At 41.6% G+C, this 22,837-nt stretch overlaps 1 protein-coding gene across 3 annotated transcripts in view; it reads left to right on the forward strand.

Annotated features, from left to right (window-relative positions):
* Nucleotides 1–7,273: 7,273 nt before the first annotated feature.
* The window catches only part of AP2A2 (adaptor related protein complex 2 subunit alpha 2), a 52,890-nt gene continuing 37,326 nt past the window's right edge, over nt 7,274–22,837 (forward strand). For 2 of the 3 annotated variants that reach the window (XM_082057419.1, XM_082057420.1), the window contains exon 1: nt 7,274–7,467. In XM_082057419.1, the coding sequence (XP_081913545.1) occupies nt 7,401–7,467 (67 nt within the window). In that variant the 5' untranslated portion in view covers nt 7,274–7,400. Of the gene's footprint in view, nt 7,468–12,117; nt 12,143–22,837 lie in introns of those variants that run through there. The other variant, XM_082057421.1, reaches the window with a different exon arrangement.

The following is a 22,837-nucleotide window of genomic DNA, read 5'->3' on the forward strand; positions in this document are numbered from 1 at the left end:
GGTTACAGCTTGGTGCAATCTCCAAGAAGCTGAACTGGAAGGTTACCTTATTTTCTCCTGATCGGTCCATCTCTTCCATACCCTCTTGTGCTATTAAGACCTTCAGGAACATTCTTCAGCACTGAAAAGAAAAATAGTAGTGTTTTTCCTCTGAACAAAAGTCTTGCCGGTGAACTGGATGTATGGTCTGTCAAGTGCTAAAAACAGTTACACTTTGTGCACTAAATCACACAGATTTAAATTCTAGCAAGGACTTCAGAAAGAAAACTGGTATTCACTAGCACGTTTGGATCCAAATAGACTAAAGAGCAGGAAAAAGGGATGTCTCGTCCCGCTTTTTAGTGTCACAAAACACCTCTGAATCCTCCAGCTTTCACTTAAGGAGTGGTGATTTTTTTTTTTTTTCATCTCATAGGACTGCGTGAAACACAGTACATTTTCATGTATAAACTGCCCCAAATTTAAAAGGTACATAACTAAACTACAGCACCTTAAGTAAATTACATCCATGCAGTATCAGATTTTCTGTTGTTTCATAACATGCTGTTCATCTCTCACAACCTCTAAATGCTTCTAGTTTACACTTCTAAATGGCAGGAACAACAGAGATAAGGCATGAGGGCATGAAAAATGAGTTTTGTTTCCAGACTCTCTGTAATGAAATCTATAATTTTCCATGTTGCATTCCCACCTCCTATTGACTCTCTTTCTCGTAGCCTTAGCAGGACTGATCCAAGGGTTTGCTGCAAGTAGTTGACAGAGTATATGCTGCCATTGAGGAGAGCTGTAGCTACCTGTAAGGAAATCACATATGTAAGGATGTAGCCAAATTTTTAACACACCTTACAAGGTATTGGGCAGTCCCTAGCAGAGGCTCACATTCCACTAAGCAAGACTAAAAGGGGATCTTTATGTTTATACACTTTGAATGTTCTCCAAAGAGAAAAGAATCTGTACCTGTTCTTGGAATTATGAATGTATCTTGTTTCACTCTCATGCAGTACTTACCAAGTTCAGTAACTGAACTTGGCATTATGAATTCCTTTCCTAGAGCCAGATAATTGAAAGCTGTCTGCCACAATGCTGGGCATCTCAGCACCTAAGTTCCCTGTACGTAAGTAACTGTACCTCATTAAATTTTACTTTGCTTGCGCAGTTTGCTGTTTGTTTTTTCCTCATACTCCAGCAGATCTTTATAATTATAATTATTACTGACAATGTCTTTTGCTTTAATTCTATGCATTTGTGGCCAGACCAAAGAGGCATAAATAAGTTTAAAAATGGGGTATGGTTGCCTGTGAGAGACCATATCAGTTTATTTCCATGTTTTCAGTCTATACACTATTATTCCTTTAAGTAAGGAGTAACTGATAGGATAAGATAAGATAGGACACCTGGGGGAGAGTAGAAGTGTACTTCTTTCCTCTTAACTGTGCATACTCAGAAAATAATAATTGTGTGGCAGCAAGAAATGAGTGGAGCCTGTAGTTAAGCAGAAAGAAAGCTGAGAGAAACAGTAAAAGGACCTCAGAGATTAAATTAAAACAAAACAAAACCAAACTATGAACTAGAAGAAATTATACAGAGTTTATTGCAACTTACAAATCCATCCAGCTGGCTGATGTTACTCTGCCAGCATGCAGGTAGCAAAGAAGATCTTGTTTGTAAAACCTTTATTCACCCTTATTGTATCTGATCTATTCTCTTATCATTTATTTTAAAGCTTAGATATTCTACTATACATTTTAATATAACCCTGATGTTTTGAGGGTAAACCCCTACTGATCAGAGAAGCATAGAATCATTTTGGTTGGAAGAAACCTTTAGGATCATCGAGTCCAACCATAACAAATCTAGCACTAAACCATGTCCCTAAGAGACTCATCTATACATCTTTAAACACCTCCAGGGATGATGACTCCATCACTTCCCTGGGCAGCCTGTTGCACTACTTTACAACCCTTTCTGTGAAGAAAAGTTTCCTAATATTCTAGCTGAACCTTTCCTGGCACAACTTGAGGCCATTTCCTCTCGTCCTATCACTTGCCGCTTGGGAGAAGAGACCAAAATCCTCCATGCTACAACCTCCTTTCAGGTAGTTGTAGACAGCAATAAGGTCTCCCCTGAGCCTCCTTTTCTCCAGGCTAAACAGCCCAGTTTCCTCAGCTACTCCTCATAAAACTTGTGCTCCAGACCCTTCACCAGCTTCGTTGCCCTTCTCTGAACTCTCTCCAGCACCTCAATGTCTTTTCTGTAATGAGGGGGCCAAAACTGAACACAGTATTTGAGATGGGGCCTCACCAGTGCTGAGTACAAGGGGATGATCATCCGCTAGTCCTGCTGCCACACTAATCATTGAGGAACTCACTAGAAAGAGAAGAACCTGGCAGATCCATCTCAAATTTCTGGAAGTTCAGGGTTTTGTGATTTATCATAACTTTGTGTTTCTTAATTTTGAAAGCAGCACATCTGATACTCTGACATGACAGACAGCATTGCTGATAAGCCTGTGCTCTCTGTTAATGGATAATGAATGTTGGATGTCAAGTAGAGAAACACAGTTGAGTGTGTATGTGGAGGATCCACCAATTTTGTTTTCTTCTTAGCTCTTTTTGCTTTCAGTAATGTTTAGAACAACCATGAGGACCAGAAGATAGCAATAACTGATCAGGTGAGGGACAAATCTGACAGAAGTAACTTTTTGTAATTCCCACAAATGGATACTCACCAGCTGAATCCATACAGTTTAATGGTAATAGTTTTATGAAGGTCAGTATAATTATTCAAGTCTTTGTACCAAACTGCAATGAAACTCTCAAAACGATTAAAGCAACAAATGTATGACATGGGAAAGAAGGGATAGAGATTGTGGATTTGTTGGTAGATGTGCTGCAAAACATCTTTGGGTAATAATAAAGCATTTATTGAGACTATTTCCCCTTTAATGCTGCTTTTACATTAATTAGAGATATCTTTAGAAAAATCACAGTGTCTTAGGATATATGGAACTAACAAAGTCTGTTTTTTTTTTTCACAGACTGGTATTTTATAGATGTTAAGCTCAAACTAAAACATTTTCCAGAATTATTAACTCACTATATTTGTAAAGGGCTGTGCCTAGTGTGAATTCTGTGCTGTGTTAAGAACAGCTGAGCCCACATAACAATGTTTCCTTCAGTGAGAACACATCTAGGGACTGTTCCAGAACCTTTCCTCTAGCTAACTGTTCTTTAAATTTTTTATCTTTTCACTACAAAATCTGTCTGAAATGTGCTAGTAGATTCTAAATTACAAGGCAATAAGGGCAGACATATACCTATATGTCGGGGGTCAAGACCCCCGGCATGGGTCCGGGCCTACGGCGACGGAGGAAGAAATGTCACCAATTCAATGTGAATTATAGACATGCTTCATCTTTATTGACACAAGCGCAAGCTTTTATAACAGTTCTATTAACTATGCCTACTTGTCAAACACCGGTTTGATAGCATACATAATGAGCCCATCCCAACATACATAATGAGTCCATCCCCTTCTGTGGCCCCCCTGGTATGTGAGTTCCCTCGTTATCTCGGAGCTGCCTCCTGGTACTTGTTTATCCAGGCCTTTCTCAGGAGCTGCCTCCTGAGACTGTGAGACTTGTTTGTGCAGGCCTTTCCCAGGCAATACCTTCTCACCCACCCTTGCTCAGCTCATGCTAACTGAGGCCTACTCATGCTAACTAGAAGAGATCCTCTCCGTAGAGAGGGTCTCATGCCCTTTCTCTCTTGGCCATTCTCCAACATCTCCCCCCTTTTTCTTTTAGGACGAGCAGAGTTTGTCTCAACGTGTGCTCAAATATTCTCTTAATACAAGATAAAGCACAACTTAAACACAAAAGCCCAATAACTGCAATAAGCACAATAGCTAACAGACTTTGCAAAAGGTCTTTGACCCATCCTTCCAGTCCCAGCCAGTTCGTCAAACTTTCTAGGCTGAAAAACCCCATATCCTTTTGAATCTTTTGGGAGTGGTCCATAAGTTGTTGAATTTCCTTATGGATTGAAATCTATTTATCTTTTAGATACATACAGCAGAGACCATCACATCCTTCACACCCATGTCCTTGAGCCAATAACAAAAGTCTGTCGCAGCTCTACTCTACCGTGTGGCATGTCGTACAGAATCTACATCTAACAAGAATCTACTTAAAGCCCTTGAAGTTCTGTTAGTTTGCTTAACTAGCCAGCATCCAAATTTTCTAAAATATTTAAAGCTCTAGCTGTGCCAACACCAGATACAAGCGATTCTAAACCCTTAACCTTAACCCCCAAAAATCTACATTATCATCACATTTTGACTTATATGCATGCAAAAGGTGTCTTTCTTGTCTTGTTCTTCTGTGATCTATTATCATAGATACATTGGGTGTTAAGAGAGTTAATAGTCCCAAAATACACAGTCCTCCAACAGCATTAGAAGGAATTCCTGGTTAGGCTCTATCTTCACAGATCAAGAATACACCATACAGTCTGTCCCACACTATCAATGACATCCCTCGGATTTTTCTGCGAGGCATTACACCATCGAGTTTCCTTTCTATAGTCACCAAGGGTAGCATTAATATTTGCAGTCTTATCCATCCATGCTTTAGCATATTGTCCTGGCAGTTTTCACAAACCAGCTGTATACAAGCATCCATGGGCACAGATCCCAGCAATTCCAGTTCCTGTGGTTCAATGTCTATTTCCAGGAGACAGTTAATCCAAAGTGCCATGTTGGTATTATTACAGTTTGTTGCAATGCCTTTATGCCGACCACTATTTTGAAACAGTTGTGTGATGCTGCTGTAGTCATCAAGGGCGATGCCAACCAAGCATATATGGAACGGTCTTACCGGAGACATCGTAGTTAGGCATATAGAGTCCTGGTCAGTCACGTTGGCTAAAGTAATCCACATGTTAGTCCTTGTCTGTGCAGGCATTCAAAACACAGTAGCTGGAACACAGGTTTCACGTTTCGTGCCAGCAACCATTGCGGCCCTTGATCTGTAAAGACACAAGCACAACCTCTCCCCCAGGTTATCAATTGATGTGGCCTTTTTCATTGACTACTGATTTGACCATAACTAATGTAGGTTCTTTCTGATTTAGCATGGTTTTGGGTCACACTTGCAAAGTATTTCATCACATACAATGCTTTTGACAATTGGTTTTGTGGTGTTTTCCCTACTCCTATACATTCTCCATAATTGCATAAGCCTTTGTTGAGGCAAAAAGAAGCAGGGAGCAAACATAAATATCGTAAAGCCTCAAAAGTCAGTCAAAGGAGGTTGACATAAAATAACCAGGATATGTGTACAGCATACTGAGCCACTTTAGATTAACTATTTAGAAGTGTAGTTACAAAACTAGAGAGCACCATATGGGTTTACTACTTGAGTATTTACCCCAGTTCTCAAGCAGAAGTTGAAGTCCATGCTTAGTTTGGTACTGCCACAGCTATTCTGCTGTGTTTGGTACTGCCACAGCTATTCTGCTAGCAGTATTTAAGACGACACGTATGAGGCAATGACTTGCAGTTGCAGTATTGACTGGAATACAGCCAGACAGAACTGATATACTTAGCCTTTAGGTGTCACTGTCCTCTTAACAGTAGAAATTAGTTCAACATTTTGGCTAGCTCAAAAAAGATTTTTTTTTTTTTCTGAAATACAGACTCCTACATAGGGACATCTTATGTTTTCAACCTCAAAGGTAAATGCAAATTATTGTTAGGCATCAAAATCTATTTGTAAAGCTAAGAAAAAGGAGGGGTTTCTTCATGTAAGTCTACAGATGCAGAGAATCTGAGTTGAATATAGGACTAGTTGTGCATGACTGCTTGTAGTTGCACTTAGTCTACAAAACGGATCCAGGGAGAAATGGATATGTGCGTGATTACCACATACTGTCCTCCTTCTAATAGATACTTAAACAACTGAAAAGCACTTATGTAACAACGTATCCTGAAACATGCAGAACGGATTCTTGAGAGGTGACCTGACGTATACAGTCATCATAAGAGAGTACCAAGTATTGTGTAGTTCTTTATGATAGAAAAATATATCATTAAGTTAAAGGCACTGGAGCTTGATAAATTTAAATAAGATGCAAGCTCTGCATGAGGAGGATTAACCATGGGAACAAACTGTTCAAAGAAACAGTGAATTTGATGGTATCAGATCAAGACTGAGTACCTTTCTGAAAGTTAGGCTGTAGCTAAAGGCTAGATACTGGCTCAATTCAGGGGAAAAACAAACGAACAAATGAACAAAAAAAACCCAGGTGAAATGAAATGGCTTGAAGTATATAGGAAAACAGACAAAATGACTGATTCATCTCCAGTAGCCCTAAACCTCATGATTCTACAGGTCATTATTATCCATCAAGTATACTAATCTCTTGCATTACAACCACAACTCAGCATACTTTTGGTTAGGCAGACTAGGCCAGTTTCAATACCCTTTGAATCTATTTTCAGCTGATGAGTGCAGTCCTACCTCTTTGGCATGTTTAAAAACAGTTTAACCTTGAAATGTTTTCAGTCTCGGGAGCAGATGTGGCATGGGGCCATGTCACTCCGCATGTTTGCAGCCTTCATGAGAAACACATGGCCCTGGCTTTGCATGAATCGCCACATGCAACACAGAGCAACCTCATCACTTACGCAACTGAGGGCAGGCTCACAAGGGATATGTGACAAAGGATGGCTCTGCATATAGTAGTTCTTGGGCTTGCAAATGTTGTGAGTGACTCCGCTGAGTACTTGAGGTAGATCCCATGCACTGTTTTGCGGCCCTTTTTGAGCTGGAGGCCTGAGGCACAGCTTCTGGATGATTAGTAGCGCGGGGACAGGGAGGGATTAGGCCGTTCCTGAGCAGGGAGCGTGCAGTGGATTAATTCACACGCAGGTCCAGCGGCTGAAGCCGCCCTGCCGACCCCTCACAGGGCAGGATCGCCTGCCTGCTGCCCCTCACGTCGGCCTGGGCCCGTTTTTCCTGATGGTGGTGACCGAGAATCGCGTCCCAACAGCTGCGCTGCCTATCTCTGGGCCCAGCCTCCATGCAACCACCGCTCCGGGAGCGCAGGTTTCCCCCGGCTCCTGCGGGGATACCCGGGGGGGAGCGCAGGGCCCCCGCCCGCCGCAGCAGCGGAGGGAGGGGCGGCCCCGCAGCGACGCCGCTTCCGCGCGGCAGGTGGCGCCAGAGCGCCGCGCGCCCGGCGCCAGCGGGGGCGCGGGATCCGTCCCGGCGCCTGCGCGCTGCAGAGGCGGCGGCGGTGGCAGCGGCCTGAAGAGCCCCGCGGGGAGAGCGGGCGGCGGCGGCGGCGTTAGTTCTGGTGGTTCGACGTGTCGCTGGGCGGCCGTGATCGCGCGCCACGATGCCGGCGGTGTCAAAGGGCGATGGGATGCGGGGCCTGGCGGTCTTCATCTCCGATATCCGGAACTGTGAGTCGCGGCTGAGGCGCGGTGGGGCTGGGGCCTGGTTGGGCCGGCTGTTGCCGTGGGCCGTTGACCCATGGGTCTGAGGCTTCTCTGCTTCAATCCCTGCCCCAATGCACTCCTCTTCCCCCCGCCCCGCAGTGGGCTGCTCGGAGCGCTCCTGACTCACGAAATGGCGACGCGCCCTGGGGGGAGGCGGCGGGCGGGGAGGCAGCTTAAGGCTTTTCACTGTGCTTTTGGGCTGGTTTGTTCGTTTTGGGTGGGTTGATTGGAGTATTTTCCTCTCTTTCCCTCCCTCGCCCCCACCCCGTCGTTGCGGAGGGGCGCTCGTTGTTGTGCCCCGGCGGAAAGGGATGCCGAGGGGCTGGTGTCCGCCATCGTCGTTGTTTATAAGGCGCTGAAGCGAAGCCGGGGTGTCTTCATGGTGTGGGTGAGCATGTAGCGGGCTGGAGAGAGGCGTCTCTTGGTCTCCTTCCAAATCCGTGAACGGCTTTCAAAACGTCACGGATGGAAAGCAGGCCTCTGTAAGGGTGCCTGAGAATAAGGCCTTCTGTGGGTATGCCTGGGCTTGGCTTAAGTTTGCTTTAAAATTCTGTTATTGGAGAAATCGGCTCTTAGGATCTGCGTAATTAAAAATGGAATGGAGAGGGTCTCAAGTAAGTGCCCCCCCTGTGGGAAAAGAGAGCACGCCTGTGAGCGCAGGGCAGAGAGGAGGAGTACAAATCTGCTGCAGCTTGGGGGCCGGGAGAGGTGTATGTCCGGGGGCACACCTCAGTGCTTAGCTTTTCTTTTTGACTGAGACTTGCATGTCATAGCAGTTTAATATTAATCTGAGTTAGAAATCTAAGCATATGATGTGGCAGGAATTGCCTGGGGAAGGGCTAAGGTCACTGTGGTTGGTGTGATGAAACAGCTCCATTTTGTCCACCTGTGTGTCTCTCTAGATGACTTAAGGCTACTTTAAAAGCAGTAAGGTTTCTTCTCTAATGGATAAGAGTGGATTTGGAGATTTTTTTTTTTTTAAATGCAAATTATGATGCTCTAGCTAGACCGTTATTAGGATAACCACACTGGTTTGGAAAGGTCTTCATATTGATGACATCTAATACAAAAAGCTGGGGAGAAAATTATACTGATAAAATGAGACTGTTTAAATATGGAGTTTCCTGAAACTGAATTCAGGTGATTTGGACTTCTAGCCATGTAAACAGGAGCCTTGTGTGTAAAATTCAAGTTGTTAATCTTCCTTGCAGCAGAAGCTGTTTCAGTGTTTTCTCAGAACAGCATTGCAGGTCCTTAGGTTTCTTTGGTATTCACTCTTGTACGTGTAGAAGAAGGCTTATAAAATGTGTATCAGTTCAAGATTATGTGAATGCTCTTGTACTTTGGTTGGCCCAACTATTTACTGGAAATTTTCCAGCGCCCTGGTATTCTATGCAAGCTGCATATGTTACAGTTTCATCTGATGTCATAGCATTTAAGACTTGCTGTTGCATCTGCTATTTTTTTAATGATTGTTTTCATTCATTTAGCTAGAAGTAGTATGATTTTTATTCTGCAATGTCTCTTATGTCTTGCCATCAGTTAACACATTTGTCTGCTCTTGTTTTCAGTGGAATCTAGTAGAAGGAAATACAAGAGGAACATTCAAGCTCTTAGTTTCCTAACCTATGTTTAGAGATGTAGAGTAGCGAGACTTAAGGTAGTAGGATAGAACCAATTAACTACTTATTTCTCCATGAGCTTACCAGTGCATAGGCAGTGTGGGAACTCTGATGGAACAACCACCTCTCTGGCCAGACTGCATGACAAGACAATCATCTCTCTCGTGGTGTAAGCATCCGCAAGAGTGATAAATATGTAGCTCATTTGTGCAACAAATAAAATGTTAGAAACTTCTGCTGTTGAAGCAAATACTGATATTTCTCAAATGTTTTGTCCCTGTCTAGACAGCTATCTGGGAGCTGTAGTTACGTTTCTATCTTTCTTATCTTCGTAATGAAAAACTACATATTTCAAATAGCTGTGGAAGACCTGGTAGTTCCCACTAGTAGGTGATCTATGCAGCTTCTAAATAGCTGTCTAATGGCATTTGAATAATTTTTCTCTAAGGGAGCTCTGAGTGTTGCCAGCTGACTGCGGGCTGGTGTATGCTGACTAAGATTCCCCAAAATACTTGAGAGCACTCTTTAGAGACTCTGTGCTTTGCAGGCTCTGCTATTGGCTTCCATTTCATCTTCCCCTCTTCAGAGTGGGGAGCTAGGTATTTGTCAAGAACAAAAAGTAACAGAATCTTTTGACTTGTAAATTTAAGAAAATGTTCCTGTTCTGATGAGGGAGGGAAGCTAGGCACCCAGTGCAGTTCTCAGCCTCTGTTCTAGCCTTAAAACTGGACTAAATATCTGGCTGTTGCACTGATCTGCAAAATGCCTGCTGATGTTCTGAATGTCAGTCTTAATTTTGGCTTTGTTGGATGCGTTTATCCTTTGTAATGCTACCATAAGAGCCTGATATTTTTTGTTTGCCTACAGCCCTTCCAGATTATGAGTGGTGTTGAAATGTGGTATGGGTTTGGGGGTATGTTTCTGTGTGTGGTGTTGTTTTTTTTTTTATTTTCTGAAAGATTTTGCACAGATAGGGAACTGCATTATAGATGTTGCTGAATAATGAAAATGCAGTTTTTGTGTACTAACTAACTGCTCAGGTGTATGCACAGCATGTGATTTCAAGGTAATAAAATAACCTAAACTTCAGGGGGATACTTATGTACATTTAGACTGTCCTATCTATTACATCAAATCTTATTTCTTGGGCATTTGTACCTGCAATGTCTGCAGCACTACAGCACTAAATAATGCATGATTCACTTACAATTCTCTTATTATATTACTGATTTGGGAGTGATGCTTTTTTTGCCTGTTTTTACCAGTCTGTTCCAGGCTTTGAGAAAGTCTTACTTGACAGCAGTTTTCAGTGCTTACATCTCTAGTTGATTGTGAGTGAATGAACAGCTCACATTGCCAGTCTGTCTTTAATAGCTAAAAGGTTGGTTGTCACTTCTGTGTTGGTTAGGCATATTTTTGGCACTTGGGTTATCTGTGTATTAAATGCTTCTGTGTCACATATGACTGAGTATAAGAATTACTTCCTACGTGACTTTAAAAGTCTGCTTAAATATGCTGATTTCTCAAGTCTATGAAACTTTTCATTAAAAAAAAAGTCAGCATACTACCTGTAGCCGAAATTGTAGAATATTCTAACGGGTAAAAGTGCTTCTTTATGCTTTGACTTTGCCCTAGTCTCTGCAAAACTGTGATGTTGAGTGACTTTTTCAGAGCAAAACGTTCTTTTCCATACAAATACCAAGTGAATTTTCAAAATCAGATTTTATAACAAAATATATTATCCTGCAGTTCCTGATAGCTCTCTAGAGTTTTGTTTCAGGTGACTTCTTGTTGTAGGCTCTGTATTTTGCATATGGAGGTCCTATTGCCAGTAGATTTATGGGCTTTCCTAGAAACTTGCTTAGTTGGATTGTTTTATAACATGTTTGAAATATTAACAGCAAATATCTTTTTAGCTTATCTTTCCTAGACACTGGAGAAGAGACAAGAAAACTATAGATTGAAAGCTGTACTTAAATACTTGGTTAAGATAACCTAGTTAATTAGCACTTAGTTAACGGGGCCCACTGAGAAAAGAGCAAGGTGTTGGTATGCCATACCAGAAACTGTGGTGGTAGTGGTGCTGTAAAGCTCTGAATTCTGTTTGGTGAAGTGCCATTCAGACTTACAAGTTCAGGTCAGGAAGAGTCCTTTTCACTGCTTGGATGACGTGCCTCATGAACTAAAACCCAACTAAATCTGCATGTGTTATAAGCATATGGAGTAATGCCAGAAATATTTATTGTTAAAGACTATGTTAAAACTTTCTTGTTTGTTTGCATATACTGCAGAGCTGATGGAGTAATTTGGCCTATGCAAGATGCTGCTTTATAAACTCTTCATCTGTCTTAGCTGACAGATATATCATGAGGAGCCTGTTTTCAGTTTTTTTGAGAACAGCTTTATGCTTATCTGGTGGTGAAGTACTTCTAAGTAATTTGTCACTCAAACTATTCTGTTGCAATATGGTATTATCTGCTATTCACCCTGAAGACCAGGAAAGCTTGCTTCTCTCCTTTTTTTGGAGGTGGTAGTGCGGAAAGAATTTCTAATACAATGTTAGCTGTACCTCTGGTAACATCCCTCCTCTGCTGTAAAATCAGGAAGTCATCTACTCTTGGGTTGCTGAAATCACTCTACATGCAGGCAAAAACTGGTTTTGCCATAGGCTTGGGTGACAAGATAGTTCATCTCCCACACTGCTTTAGATAACTGTCTTACCATTTCAGTGTCACCTAAAAAGTTGGACAGAGGGGGGAAGGATCCCTTTAGTTTGTTCTCCAAATGTTTCTGTATATGTTCTGTTCCAAGATACTGTTCCTTTCTCCTCGGGCTGTATTTTCTTCTTTAAATAAAACCCAATAAATATATTAAACAAAGATCTATCTCTTTATTACAGAACTTAATCACAGAATCACAGAATGTTGGGGATTGGAAGGGACCTCAAAAGATCATCTAGTCCAATCTCCCTGCCGGAGCAGGAACACTTAGATGTGGCTACATAGGAATGTGTCCAGGTGGGTTTTGAATGTCTCCAGAGTAGGAGACTCCACAACCCCCCTGGGCAGCCTGTTCCAGTGCTGTGATACCCTCACTGAGAAGTTTCTTCTCAAATTTAAGTGGAACCTCTTGTGTTCCAGTTTGAACCCCTTACCCCTTGTCCTACCATTGGTTGTCACTGAGAAGAGCCTGGCTCCATCCTCGTGACACTCACCCTTTATGTATTTGTAAACATTAATAAGGTCACCCCTCAGTCTCCTCTTCTCCAAGCTAAAGAGACCCAGCTCCCTCAGCCTTTCCTCATAAGGGAGATGTTCCACTCCCTTAATCATCTTTGTGGCTCTGTGCTGGACTCTCTCCAGCAGTTTCTTGTCCTTGAACTGAGGGGCCTAGAACTGGACACAATATTCCAGGTGCAGTCTCACTGATGTATTAATTCTTCTTTGTACTGGATGGGGAGAGTGTTTAGCCTCTTGAAGTCTGACTTCACTAGCCCTGCTCCTCTGAATTGGAACTGGTGCATCAGGTTACAGATGAGCAAGTGGGAATTAAAAAAGGCTACTTCATGAAATTTTTCGTGTGATGATCAGCCTTTTGACTGGATGATAGATAACTGAGCACATTACCTGTGTATGTGAGGGGCACGCACGTTAATTAAGTGACCACGTGGCTATGTATAGAGTTTTGTTCTCAGTGAGAACAGCCACACAGTGAAACAAACTTCACATAGGATGGGTTGTGCACATACAGCTTGTTTTTGTTTTTGTTTTTTTTTCTGGCCACTCATCCAATGTGGACAGTTTTGTGCCTGAAAAAAATTCTAGGAAGAGCATCCTGCTTAGAGCTATAACAAGCACTAAGTCTTTCATCACTTGCTACTATTTGTAAGAGAGTGATTTAAGGAAGACACAATTAGCATCAAATTAATCTGAGGAGGGTGTGTTCTACCCATGGCTTCTTTGTCTTAGCTTTCTTTTGGTCGTTTCATGGAACTCTGAGGGACTGCATTGCGGGGAGGGATGTGTTGGTTTTGTTTGTTTGTTTTTAACACTGGTTGAATTTGTTCATATTTGGCTGAGAGAAGAGGAGAATAGGCAAAAATGATAATAGATAAGATTTTAGTTCTTTACTGTCTCTTTCAGGGGATATCCAACCTCTCCATTAGAGAAATTGGAAAATATAACATCTAGTGAATCTGAAATCCTTAGGATAAAGGCTGCCCATCAGGAATGGTAAAAGGAAGTTAAGGACTATTGTAGAGACTATTACATATCTGCATCAATTAATAAGCTCATATAGGATATTCTTTCTAAGGCCCTGAAACAGTAGTTTAGAAATGATAGATAAACTAGGAGACTTTAGGTAAGCCTCAAGCTGTTCCTCTATTATTTGAACATGAACTAAGGTAGGAAAGAGTCCATAGTGACTTGTGCTAAACCAGTGCAAATACTACCTTACCCTGTTGAAGGGAGTGTAACTGGACAGTGTGAAAATACTGTTCAAGGAAATGACTACTTAAATAAATGCTGCTCAGTCAAGAAGGAGGAAGAGCTGCTTTATGTAGTAGTCTAACCTTGCACTACTGGTTTTGTGTATCTTATTAGCTTAAAGCTTCTCTTCTGTCAACTAAACTGCTAAATAGATGTTCTGTATATTAAAGTCACTCAGATATGAGCTTCCTGTAAGCTTTCAGTACATTTGGGGAAAGATCTGGTCTTAAACTAGACCCTATTACCTAGTTACTCCTCAAACTCTATCACAGTTTGAGCTGTAGTGTTCTTCTTAACTTGTGCCTAGTTAGGAAAAAAAAACATCAATAGTAGACACCTAAAATTATTTAACATCTATTAAATTGATGTAATTAGAGAATCTGAACTGTGATAGGATTTGGAAGCTGCTGTGTGTTCTTTTGTGTTTATTTCCCTTCCCTTATGAGGACAAGGAGTTAATGGATTACTGGATTACCTTAAAGCCTGTGACTCCCTGCTGTTTCATGCGAAGCATTATAGGGACAAATCTCTAGCAGCATACTGAAGAATGAAGTCAGTTCTGTGGAGAGTACTTCACTTACTGTGCAGAATATTGGAAAATGTACACTACAGGTTTCTTAAATGGGATCATTAGGTCACCAATCTCTGTAGTAATGGATATCTAATCACAAGATAATGTCCCAAGGCACAAAAATCTCAACTGCCTTTGTGCCATTGATGATCTTCATTCATGATCTTCAAGATGACAGGTACTTTTTTCTCAGATAGAATAATTTTGTTTGGAAGAGACTCTCAGGATCGTTGAGTCCAACCATAACCTAACTCTAGCACTAAACTGTGTCCCTAAAAACCTTGTCTAAATGCCTTTTAAACACCTCCAGGGATGGTGACTCCACCACTTCCCTGGGCAGCCTGTTTCAATGCCTGACAACCCTTTCCATGGAGAAATTTTTCCTAATATCCAATCTAAATCTCCCCTGGCACAACTTGAGGCCATTTCCTCTTGTCCTATCACTTGCTTCTTGGGAGAAGAGACCAACATGCTCCATGCTACAACCTCTTTTCAGGTACTTCTAGGGAACGATAAGGTCTCCCCTCAGACTTCTTCAGGCTAAACAGCCCCAGCTCCCTCAACTGTTCCTCATCAGACTTGTGTTCAAGGCCCCTCACCAGCTTCATTGCCCTCCTCTGCACTCTCTCTCGTATTTCAATGTCCTTCTTATGATGAGGAGCTCAAAACTGAACACGGTATTCAAGTTTGGGCCTCACCAGGACTGAGTACAGTATCACAATCACTTCTCTAGTCCTGCTGGCCACACTATTCCTGATACAAGCAAGGATGCTGTTGACTTTCTTGGCCACCTGGGCACACTGCTGGCTCATATTCAGCCAGCTGTCAGTCAACACCCTGAGATCCTTTTCTGCCAGGCAGCTTTCCAGCCACTCTTCCCTGAGGCTGTAGTGCTGCCTGGGGTTGTTGTGACTCAAGTGCAGGACCCAGGCCTTGCTAAACCTCATACATTGGCCTCAGCCTATCAGTCTAACCGGTCCAGATGCCCTGTATGGCCTTCCTACCCTCCAGCAGATCAACACTCCCACCCAGTTTAGTGTTGTCTGCAAACATACTGAGGGTACACTCAATCCCCTTGTCCAGGTCATTGATACAGAGATTAAACAGAACTGGCCCCAGATGTATTTTGTGGAAGGACAGCATGCACTCCTGCTTTTGTTCATCACAGGATGTAAATACATCATTAAGCAGAAAGCTTCTTGTTCTACAGTCTTCAATTGACCTATTTCTGAACAAAACTGAAGCCATACTAATATCTTGTGAAGGTACAGGGTTTTTTATAGCATTTTATTGGGATTAGTTGCACAGTGAGTTTGGAAACAATAGCACAAGGATTGTCATTCAGATATACTCAGACCTGAAAACTGCACCTCTATTGCAGTAGTACTGTAGATAGTTTAGTGAGTATATGGAATTTATGCAGACAAGCTGTGAGGGCAGGCATACAGCGAACAGACCACTCTAATGTATTGCTGTGTAACCTGCCCCTGTCTTGGTCTGTTTCCGTGCTGTGTTAAATAACCAGCTGTCTGAGAGACCAGGGAGAGGTGGAACATGGATTTGGTGTTTTACTTCATGAAGCTGAGGATCTGCATAGCAAATGGCTAATCTATACTCTAGAGTTGTAATGTGAGTATCTGTTTTGCTGACAGGTAAACGTAGTGGTTTAATTTATTGAGATGAGATGTAAGTATTGTAAAAGCTCTTTCACGAAGGCAAGGATGGGTGCACTGATTACTTTTAAATGAATATTTTCCTATAGGTATTTGCATCATTTTTACTGTAGAGATGCTAGTGTTTCTTTTGATTTGGACCCCTTCTTTCAAACAGTTTCTTTCTGTGTCCTCTGACACATCAAGGTTGAAGAATGCAGTGTAATATTAGAATTGTGCTTGTAAGTTGTTTTAGAAATAGGAAAGGCAAATGGGTAGTTTTACTGCTTTATGCCAACTGAAGTGTGTTTGAACGTGGTGAACTACCTCTATACCTGGTCATGTATTCTGCTGGCTTCTGCTGGTGTTATCACTTCTACTAAAGCCAATATGACTTACCCTTTAGATATTAAGTAAACCAATTGTGCTTTTGGCAGTTGGGCTCCCTAACTGACCTGCAGCAGTGCAAGGTTGTAGCAGGAGTGTGTGTGCTAGGAGGATAGCAGTGCAAAGGAGCAGTCTGGAGTTACTGTCTTTTCAGAACTGTATAATTGAATCAAACTAATTATGAAGGTGTATAAACATTTTTTGCTGAAGGGAAGCTAGTGGCACTCTTACTGTGGTGTCTCTCTCACCTAAGTTCCAATCAGCTTCGATGTTTCTAATGTAGAGGCTAAGGAAAACATAACAAAAGAGAAAAAAAGTTTTGTTTGGAAAACAATGACTCACAGCTCTCAAGAAAGATGTCTAACAACATCTTTAAAATTGAGAATTTATCTTTTGTGTAAGAACTGTGTTCTTCCCAAGTAGACATTCCTAGCCACTATGGAGTTAGAGGAGAAGCTCCTTCTCTTAGCCTTGGCAGTATTTGTATAACTACTCTCCTAAACAGAAAACTGGAGTTGTCCTGTCTTCAAGGTCTGTTCGATAATTGAATGTGAACAGAGACATATTCTGTTAGATAAGTGGTAATACTGAAAATAGTAATCAACACTACTACTTGCCTTCAAGAAGCATGACTGAATGCTGGCCAACTTTTCTTATGTTAATAGAGCATCCTATCCAACATGCTTTATAGTTCTTCATGCTAATAATGGCACATCTATGTCACATGGCCACAGGGCAAGTAAGTCTAAGAGGTAACACCGTGTAACAGTTCTGACGTGTGCATTAATTCAAAATAAATGAATTATTGGGTGGGCTTAATTACACTGCTGCTGGCCATAAGCAGATTGGAGTCAGATAAGTACTGGGAACATTACAACTTCTGTGAGGCTGTTTTTGTTTTGTGTGTTGTGGTGGTGTTTTGGTTTGTGTGTTTGTGTTTTTGTTTTGTTTTTTTCCTTAAATGTTGCCAACACACCTGTCTTTTGAGAACTTGCCTCCAGAAATCTCCTCTGCTCAGTATTTGTGTAGAGGCTTGTATAGAACAAGTGCTTCTCTGTTCCTTTGGGAAATAAATGTGTAGACTTGGTCAGAAAGATACCGGACTCTAATGGCTTGTATGAAAGCTAAGAACTCAGAGCAGTTCTAGTTATTCAGCATGGGGTGCACTTTGTGTCTCTAACTTGGCTTAGACAGCCTATAATATAACAACAAGTTAATCTAGATGGAGCAGGTCACTAATTCCAAGCTTGAAGTGCTTGTTTAGTCTTGCAACCCTGCTGCCAAGGTAGTATTAAATGTATCAAATGTTCTCTTCAAATGAATGGACTCAACAAATCACTTTCCTGTAAGTTCCGTTTTCTCATGCTTCTGTAGATTGTAATGCAAAACTCCGAACTGAGATATGGAGGTGTTATTCATGCAGTACTGAAACTCTGACTGTAGTCTGGATTACTAGGGGATTTAAGAATAGTAATTTGTTCTCTGAAAAGCTGGGTGACTTTTGATGTTTGTTAGTCTATCTTTGTTAACAAGATGGTAATTAAAGATAGTGATGCACTACAAACTAAACTTACCTTGCCTAATGAAGGCAGTAGGCAGCCCAGTGGAGTCTGAGTCCTGGCAAACTGCCAAATATGAAGTAATTGCCCATAAGCACCTCAGACACAGTTGTGGCTGGGTATCTGTTTGCTCAGGTACTCATCTTGGAGATGACTAACTGCAGTTGTATACTAGAGTTGTAAGGCTATTAATATAACAAGTATATGTGTTTTTCTGCAAAACAGCCCAAATCTACTGGCTTGCAATCACCTCTTTTAATATCGTGTTATGGATATTTAATCATAATATTACTAAACTGGTAAAGGCTTGAATAAGTGAAAGTGAGAAGGATGAGGCCTGAACTAATGTGGAACATAATCTTGTGCTCTGGCTTAAATACTGTCCTACCTTTCAGTTTGTATAAATGACATGACCTTTATTAAGTCACTAAAAGTTGAATAACTTGGCTACAGCACATTTTCTTGAAATACAGCTCTGATGATTTCTTGAAACCGGGAGCTGTGTAACAGCCTGGAAGTGAGGCAGACCAATTGCCCTCAAGACTATGCTACAACCTGCTTTCAGGTTGCTTGCAGCAATAAGGTCTCCCTTCAGCTGCCTTTTCTTAAGGCTAAGCAGCCTCAGTTTCCTCAGTTGTTCCTCGTCAGACTTGTGCTCCAGGCCCCTCACCAGGTTCATTGCCCTTGTCTGAACTCTCTCTAGTATTTCAATGCCCTTTTTATGATGAGAAGCCCAAAACTGAAAGCAGGATTCAAGGTGGGGCCTCACCAGTGCCAAGTACAAGGGGATGATCACTTCCCTAGTCCTGCTGGCCACACTATTCCTGATACAAGCCAGGATGCTGGTGGCCTTTTTGACCACCTGGGCACACTGCTGGCTCATTCAGCTGGCCGTCAGTCAACAGCTCCAGATCTTTTTCTGCCAGGCAGCTTTCCAGACTCTCTTCCCCAAGCCTGTAGCGCTGCCTGGGGTTGTTTTGACCAACAGGTCACACTCCTGCCCAACTTGGTGTTGTCTGCAAATTTCTGAGGGTGCACTTGATCCCCTCGTCCAGATCATTGACAAAGATATTAAAGAGAACTGGCCCCAATACTGAGCCCTAGGGAACTGTCACTTGTGACCAGCTGCCAACTGGGTTTAACTGCATTCACCACAACTCTTGGGCCTGGCCATGCAGCCAGTTCTTTACCCAGTGAAGAGTATGCCTGTCCAAGCCATGAGCTGCCAGTTTCTCCAGGAGATTGCTGTGGGAAATGGTGTCAAAGGCTTTACACAACACCCACAGCCTTTCCCTCATGCACTAAGCGGGTCGCCTTCTCAAAGAAGAAGATCGGGTTAGTCAAACAGGACCTGCCTTTTCATAAACCCCTGCTGATGGGGCCCGTTTGCCTGGTTGTCCTGTACATGTCGAGCGATGACACTGAACATGATCTGCTCCATGACCGTCCCTGGCACCAGGGTCAGACGGACAGGCCTGTAATTCTCCATAACCTCCTTCCAGCCTTTCTTGTAGATGGGCATCACATTTGCTAACCTCCAGTCAACTGTAACCTCCCTGGTTAGCCAGGACTGCTAATAAATGATGCAGAAGTGGCTTTGTGATCACCTCTACCAGATCCCTCAGTACACTTGGATGGATCCCATCTGACCCATAGGTTTGTGTGTATCTAAGTGGTGTAGCAGGTTGCTAACCATTTCCCCTTGGATTACTGGGGCTTAATTTTCCTCGCTGCCCCTGTCTTCCAATTCAGGGGCTGTGTACCTGGAGCAGAACTGGTCTTAGTATTGACTGAAGCAAATAAGGCATCAGCCTTTTCCTCGTCCTTTCTCACTGTGTTTCCCTCTGCATTCAATAAAGGATGGAGATTCTCCTTAGTCCTCCTTTTGTTGCTAATGTATTTATAGAAACATTATTTTGTTCTGTTTTACAGCAGTAGCCAGGCTCAGCTCTAGTTACCTAGTCATCTTCCTTTTTAACCATCCTTAAGGTTACTTAAGCGTTTCTAGTGCTGATAAAAATTTAATGTGCTTGCAGAAATACTTCAGTGAGTGTTACCATGGCTGAACAATGCGATGAAAACTTCCTAGTTAATCAAACACCTCTTGTTTAACAGCCCCTGCCCAGTCCTCCCACCTCTCCTACACCTGCATTGTGTGACAGAAGATCTAGCTAAAATTGGTCCTTCGTTTTTGATACGTTCCTTTTCCCCTGTATATGGAACAAACTGAAGCTACCTGCCAGTGTGAAGTTTTGCTTTTGTCATCCTCTAATGTAAACAAAAAATGAAGTTTGAATAAGGTTACTGTGTGATATAGCTGCTGGCATTTAGGAAATTTGTTTTTTAGATACTTCAGCTAGGTTTTAACTCATGAGTTATCATAAGCTTTGTTGTGTGACTATCCTCAGTGACGTTAACACCCAGTGTGCTAGGGCTGCTCTTTAAAACTGCAATTTCAGGCAGGTAATCTGTAATCAGTAGTAAGGAGACAATTTAAGACTATCATTCAACCTGAATTCCAATGTATGGAGTTAAACTTTTTTACCACTAGCTAGTTGCTATGCTATTTATGTTTGGTAAAGGTCTGGTAATATTATATACTGCATTCAAAATAGAACAGCCTGAGGAATTATTCAGAACAGGCTTTTGTTCATATACCATGCAAGTTTTTAACTTTAGGTGAGAATAAGGTGTCAGATGTGAATTTGCTGTTTAATATGGGTGTTCCTGTCAACTCACTGCTATGCTGTTTGCACAGGGGGTGTTTTTTTTGGTTTGGTTTTGTTTGTTTATTGGGGCGGTTTTTGTTTTGTTTTGGTGTTGCTGAGGCTGCAATCCATTGCTACCAAAGGTGCTGAATTTGCAAATTCCTGAAGTATTTCTGTCAGACTTCCCTTAATGCTCAGTTGCTTGCTTAGGTACAAAAAACCCAGTTTCTAGCAGTAACTGATAATCTATGAGCATAAAGGATACATAATGCTGCTTGAAAGGTTTGCTGAGAGGTTTTGGTGGATTAAAAAATAGCCCTGATTTAATCTTGAGTTAAGAAAACCTGGCTGAGATGTACTTCTTACTCTTGTATCTTCCCCCATTTTTAACAGCAGTGATTGTTGCCATGCTTGTTGAGGTTAAAGAAACAATTGCTAATAATTCAAAGTAAATATTGCAATGCACTTTCCTTACAAACAGAACCTAAAGGTATAGGAGAAGGACCTAGCTTCAGTGAATAAATATCCTATTCAGGTTAGCTGTATCTCAGGCTGAGGTCAATGTTCTCTGCCCCGTTAATCTAAATGAAGTACAAAATCTGCCAACTCAGTGGTCTAATGTTTGAATGAGATGCATTTTTCACTTGGTAAAAGGAAAAAATTAATTATTTTTGAAATCGGTGTTTTCAACTGAAACAGATGAATTACTGAAAATAAGGGAAGTGTTTTCAGGTCTTTAAAAAGAGTGCTAATGTGATAGCTTAGCAAAATTGGAGTGCTGTTTATTTATGTAAACACTTGTACCTTTTGGTATATGTTATTGTGGCCCTTTCTTTGTAGAATATGGACACAAGAGAAAGAGACTTGCTTCAGTCTAGTAGTGAATTTGTAATTCTGGCAAATATCTTAGACACGAACACATGAGTATCTCTGTCATATGCACAGGACAAATAATATAATTCAATTAAGACAAATCTAAAATCTATATTAGAAGACACTTCAAGCCTCAGATTGTATAAGCTGCTGCTTATTTGTGTAGTAAATAGTGTTACTGCTTTGCAATCAGCTTACTTTAGGTTGGCAAGTTAAATTAGAAGAAAATTTGTAAGATGTTGCATGATATTAGTGAAAGCTGATTAAACTTTGTGATGCCAACAGATACATCTTATAAACTGAGGGAAGTATACTTTGATATCTAGACTTGTCATTCTAGAAGTTAATTGGAGTTTCTAGGTCAAATTAAAACTGCGGAGATATCTCCTGCTTTACCTGAAAACAGAAATGCGTACAGATGGCAACTACAACTTGTTTTAGATGAGGTGGTGTGAATTCTTGAGCTCCAAAAATGCCTAACTTCTTAATTAGCAAGTGCATAAGTACATACAAGTAAGTAGTTTTTCAGGGTTGGGTATGGGGAAAGTGGAGGGGTTTTGCCATGTGCAGTGTCTGCCAAGGCACCTTGCACTTTAGTGTTTTGAGCAGTGCCCCTTATAAAACAGTGTTGTAGAATGGAAAAATGAATTTCGAGCAAATCTGTAGGTGTTTTCTTCAAATGACAAGACAAACTGAAGTAGTTGCTTTTATTTTGGGCCTAACTTGTTTCCATTTGTACAGTGTGCTAATCTTACCATGTGTCTGTACTCTTGTGGACATTTACAGGCTTGTTAATATAAATGAGTTTTTTGCTTATGCAAGAGCTGGTTTTGGAAGTGCATATAAGTGCAGTTTCTTTTTTTGGAGTGCAAATCAAGAAATGACAATCTAGATTAATTTGTACTTGCTGTGAGATTCCCTTAATTTTTAAATGCTTTTATATTAACCTATCCTGAGGCACTGGTGTACTTGAGTTAGTTAATCACTTTTCATCTGACCTGCTGTCAGATCATTTTTAGAAAGGTAAAGGAGTGATTAACAGTCATTGGGTGACATAGGAGGTTTGGACATGCACATGTAGTAGGATATTTAAATGTTGTGAGTTGTTGCTTTGGTTATGTAGAAGAAAGGAGAAAGATTGGAGGTGCTTTGAAAGGCTGGTCGTGATCTGTTCTTCCAGCCTTGTCACATATGTTCCTTGCACTGACGTGGCTGTAGTTGTGGTTGGAGTGCTGTGGGGAAAAATGGGGTATGAAAGCAGGCCATCTGATCCCCACCACTCCTAAGGTTGCACCATTTTCAGGCAGGGCCAGGAAACTTTTATTCATAAACTTGCAGCCAAATATAGGTGATGAAAGGTAAAGGAAGTTGTATTTTTTCTGCTGCCAGTTGATGTTTTGGAAACTGCTTGAAAGTTTGAGTAATTACAGGTCTGAATTTCTAGTAAAACTAGGTGACCAGTTTGCGTTGCT

Source organism: Streptopelia decaocto (genome assembly GCF_964273445.1).
Source record: "Streptopelia decaocto genome assembly, chromosome: 7".
Lineage (NCBI taxonomy): Eukaryota > Metazoa > Chordata > Aves > Columbiformes > Columbidae > Streptopelia > Streptopelia decaocto.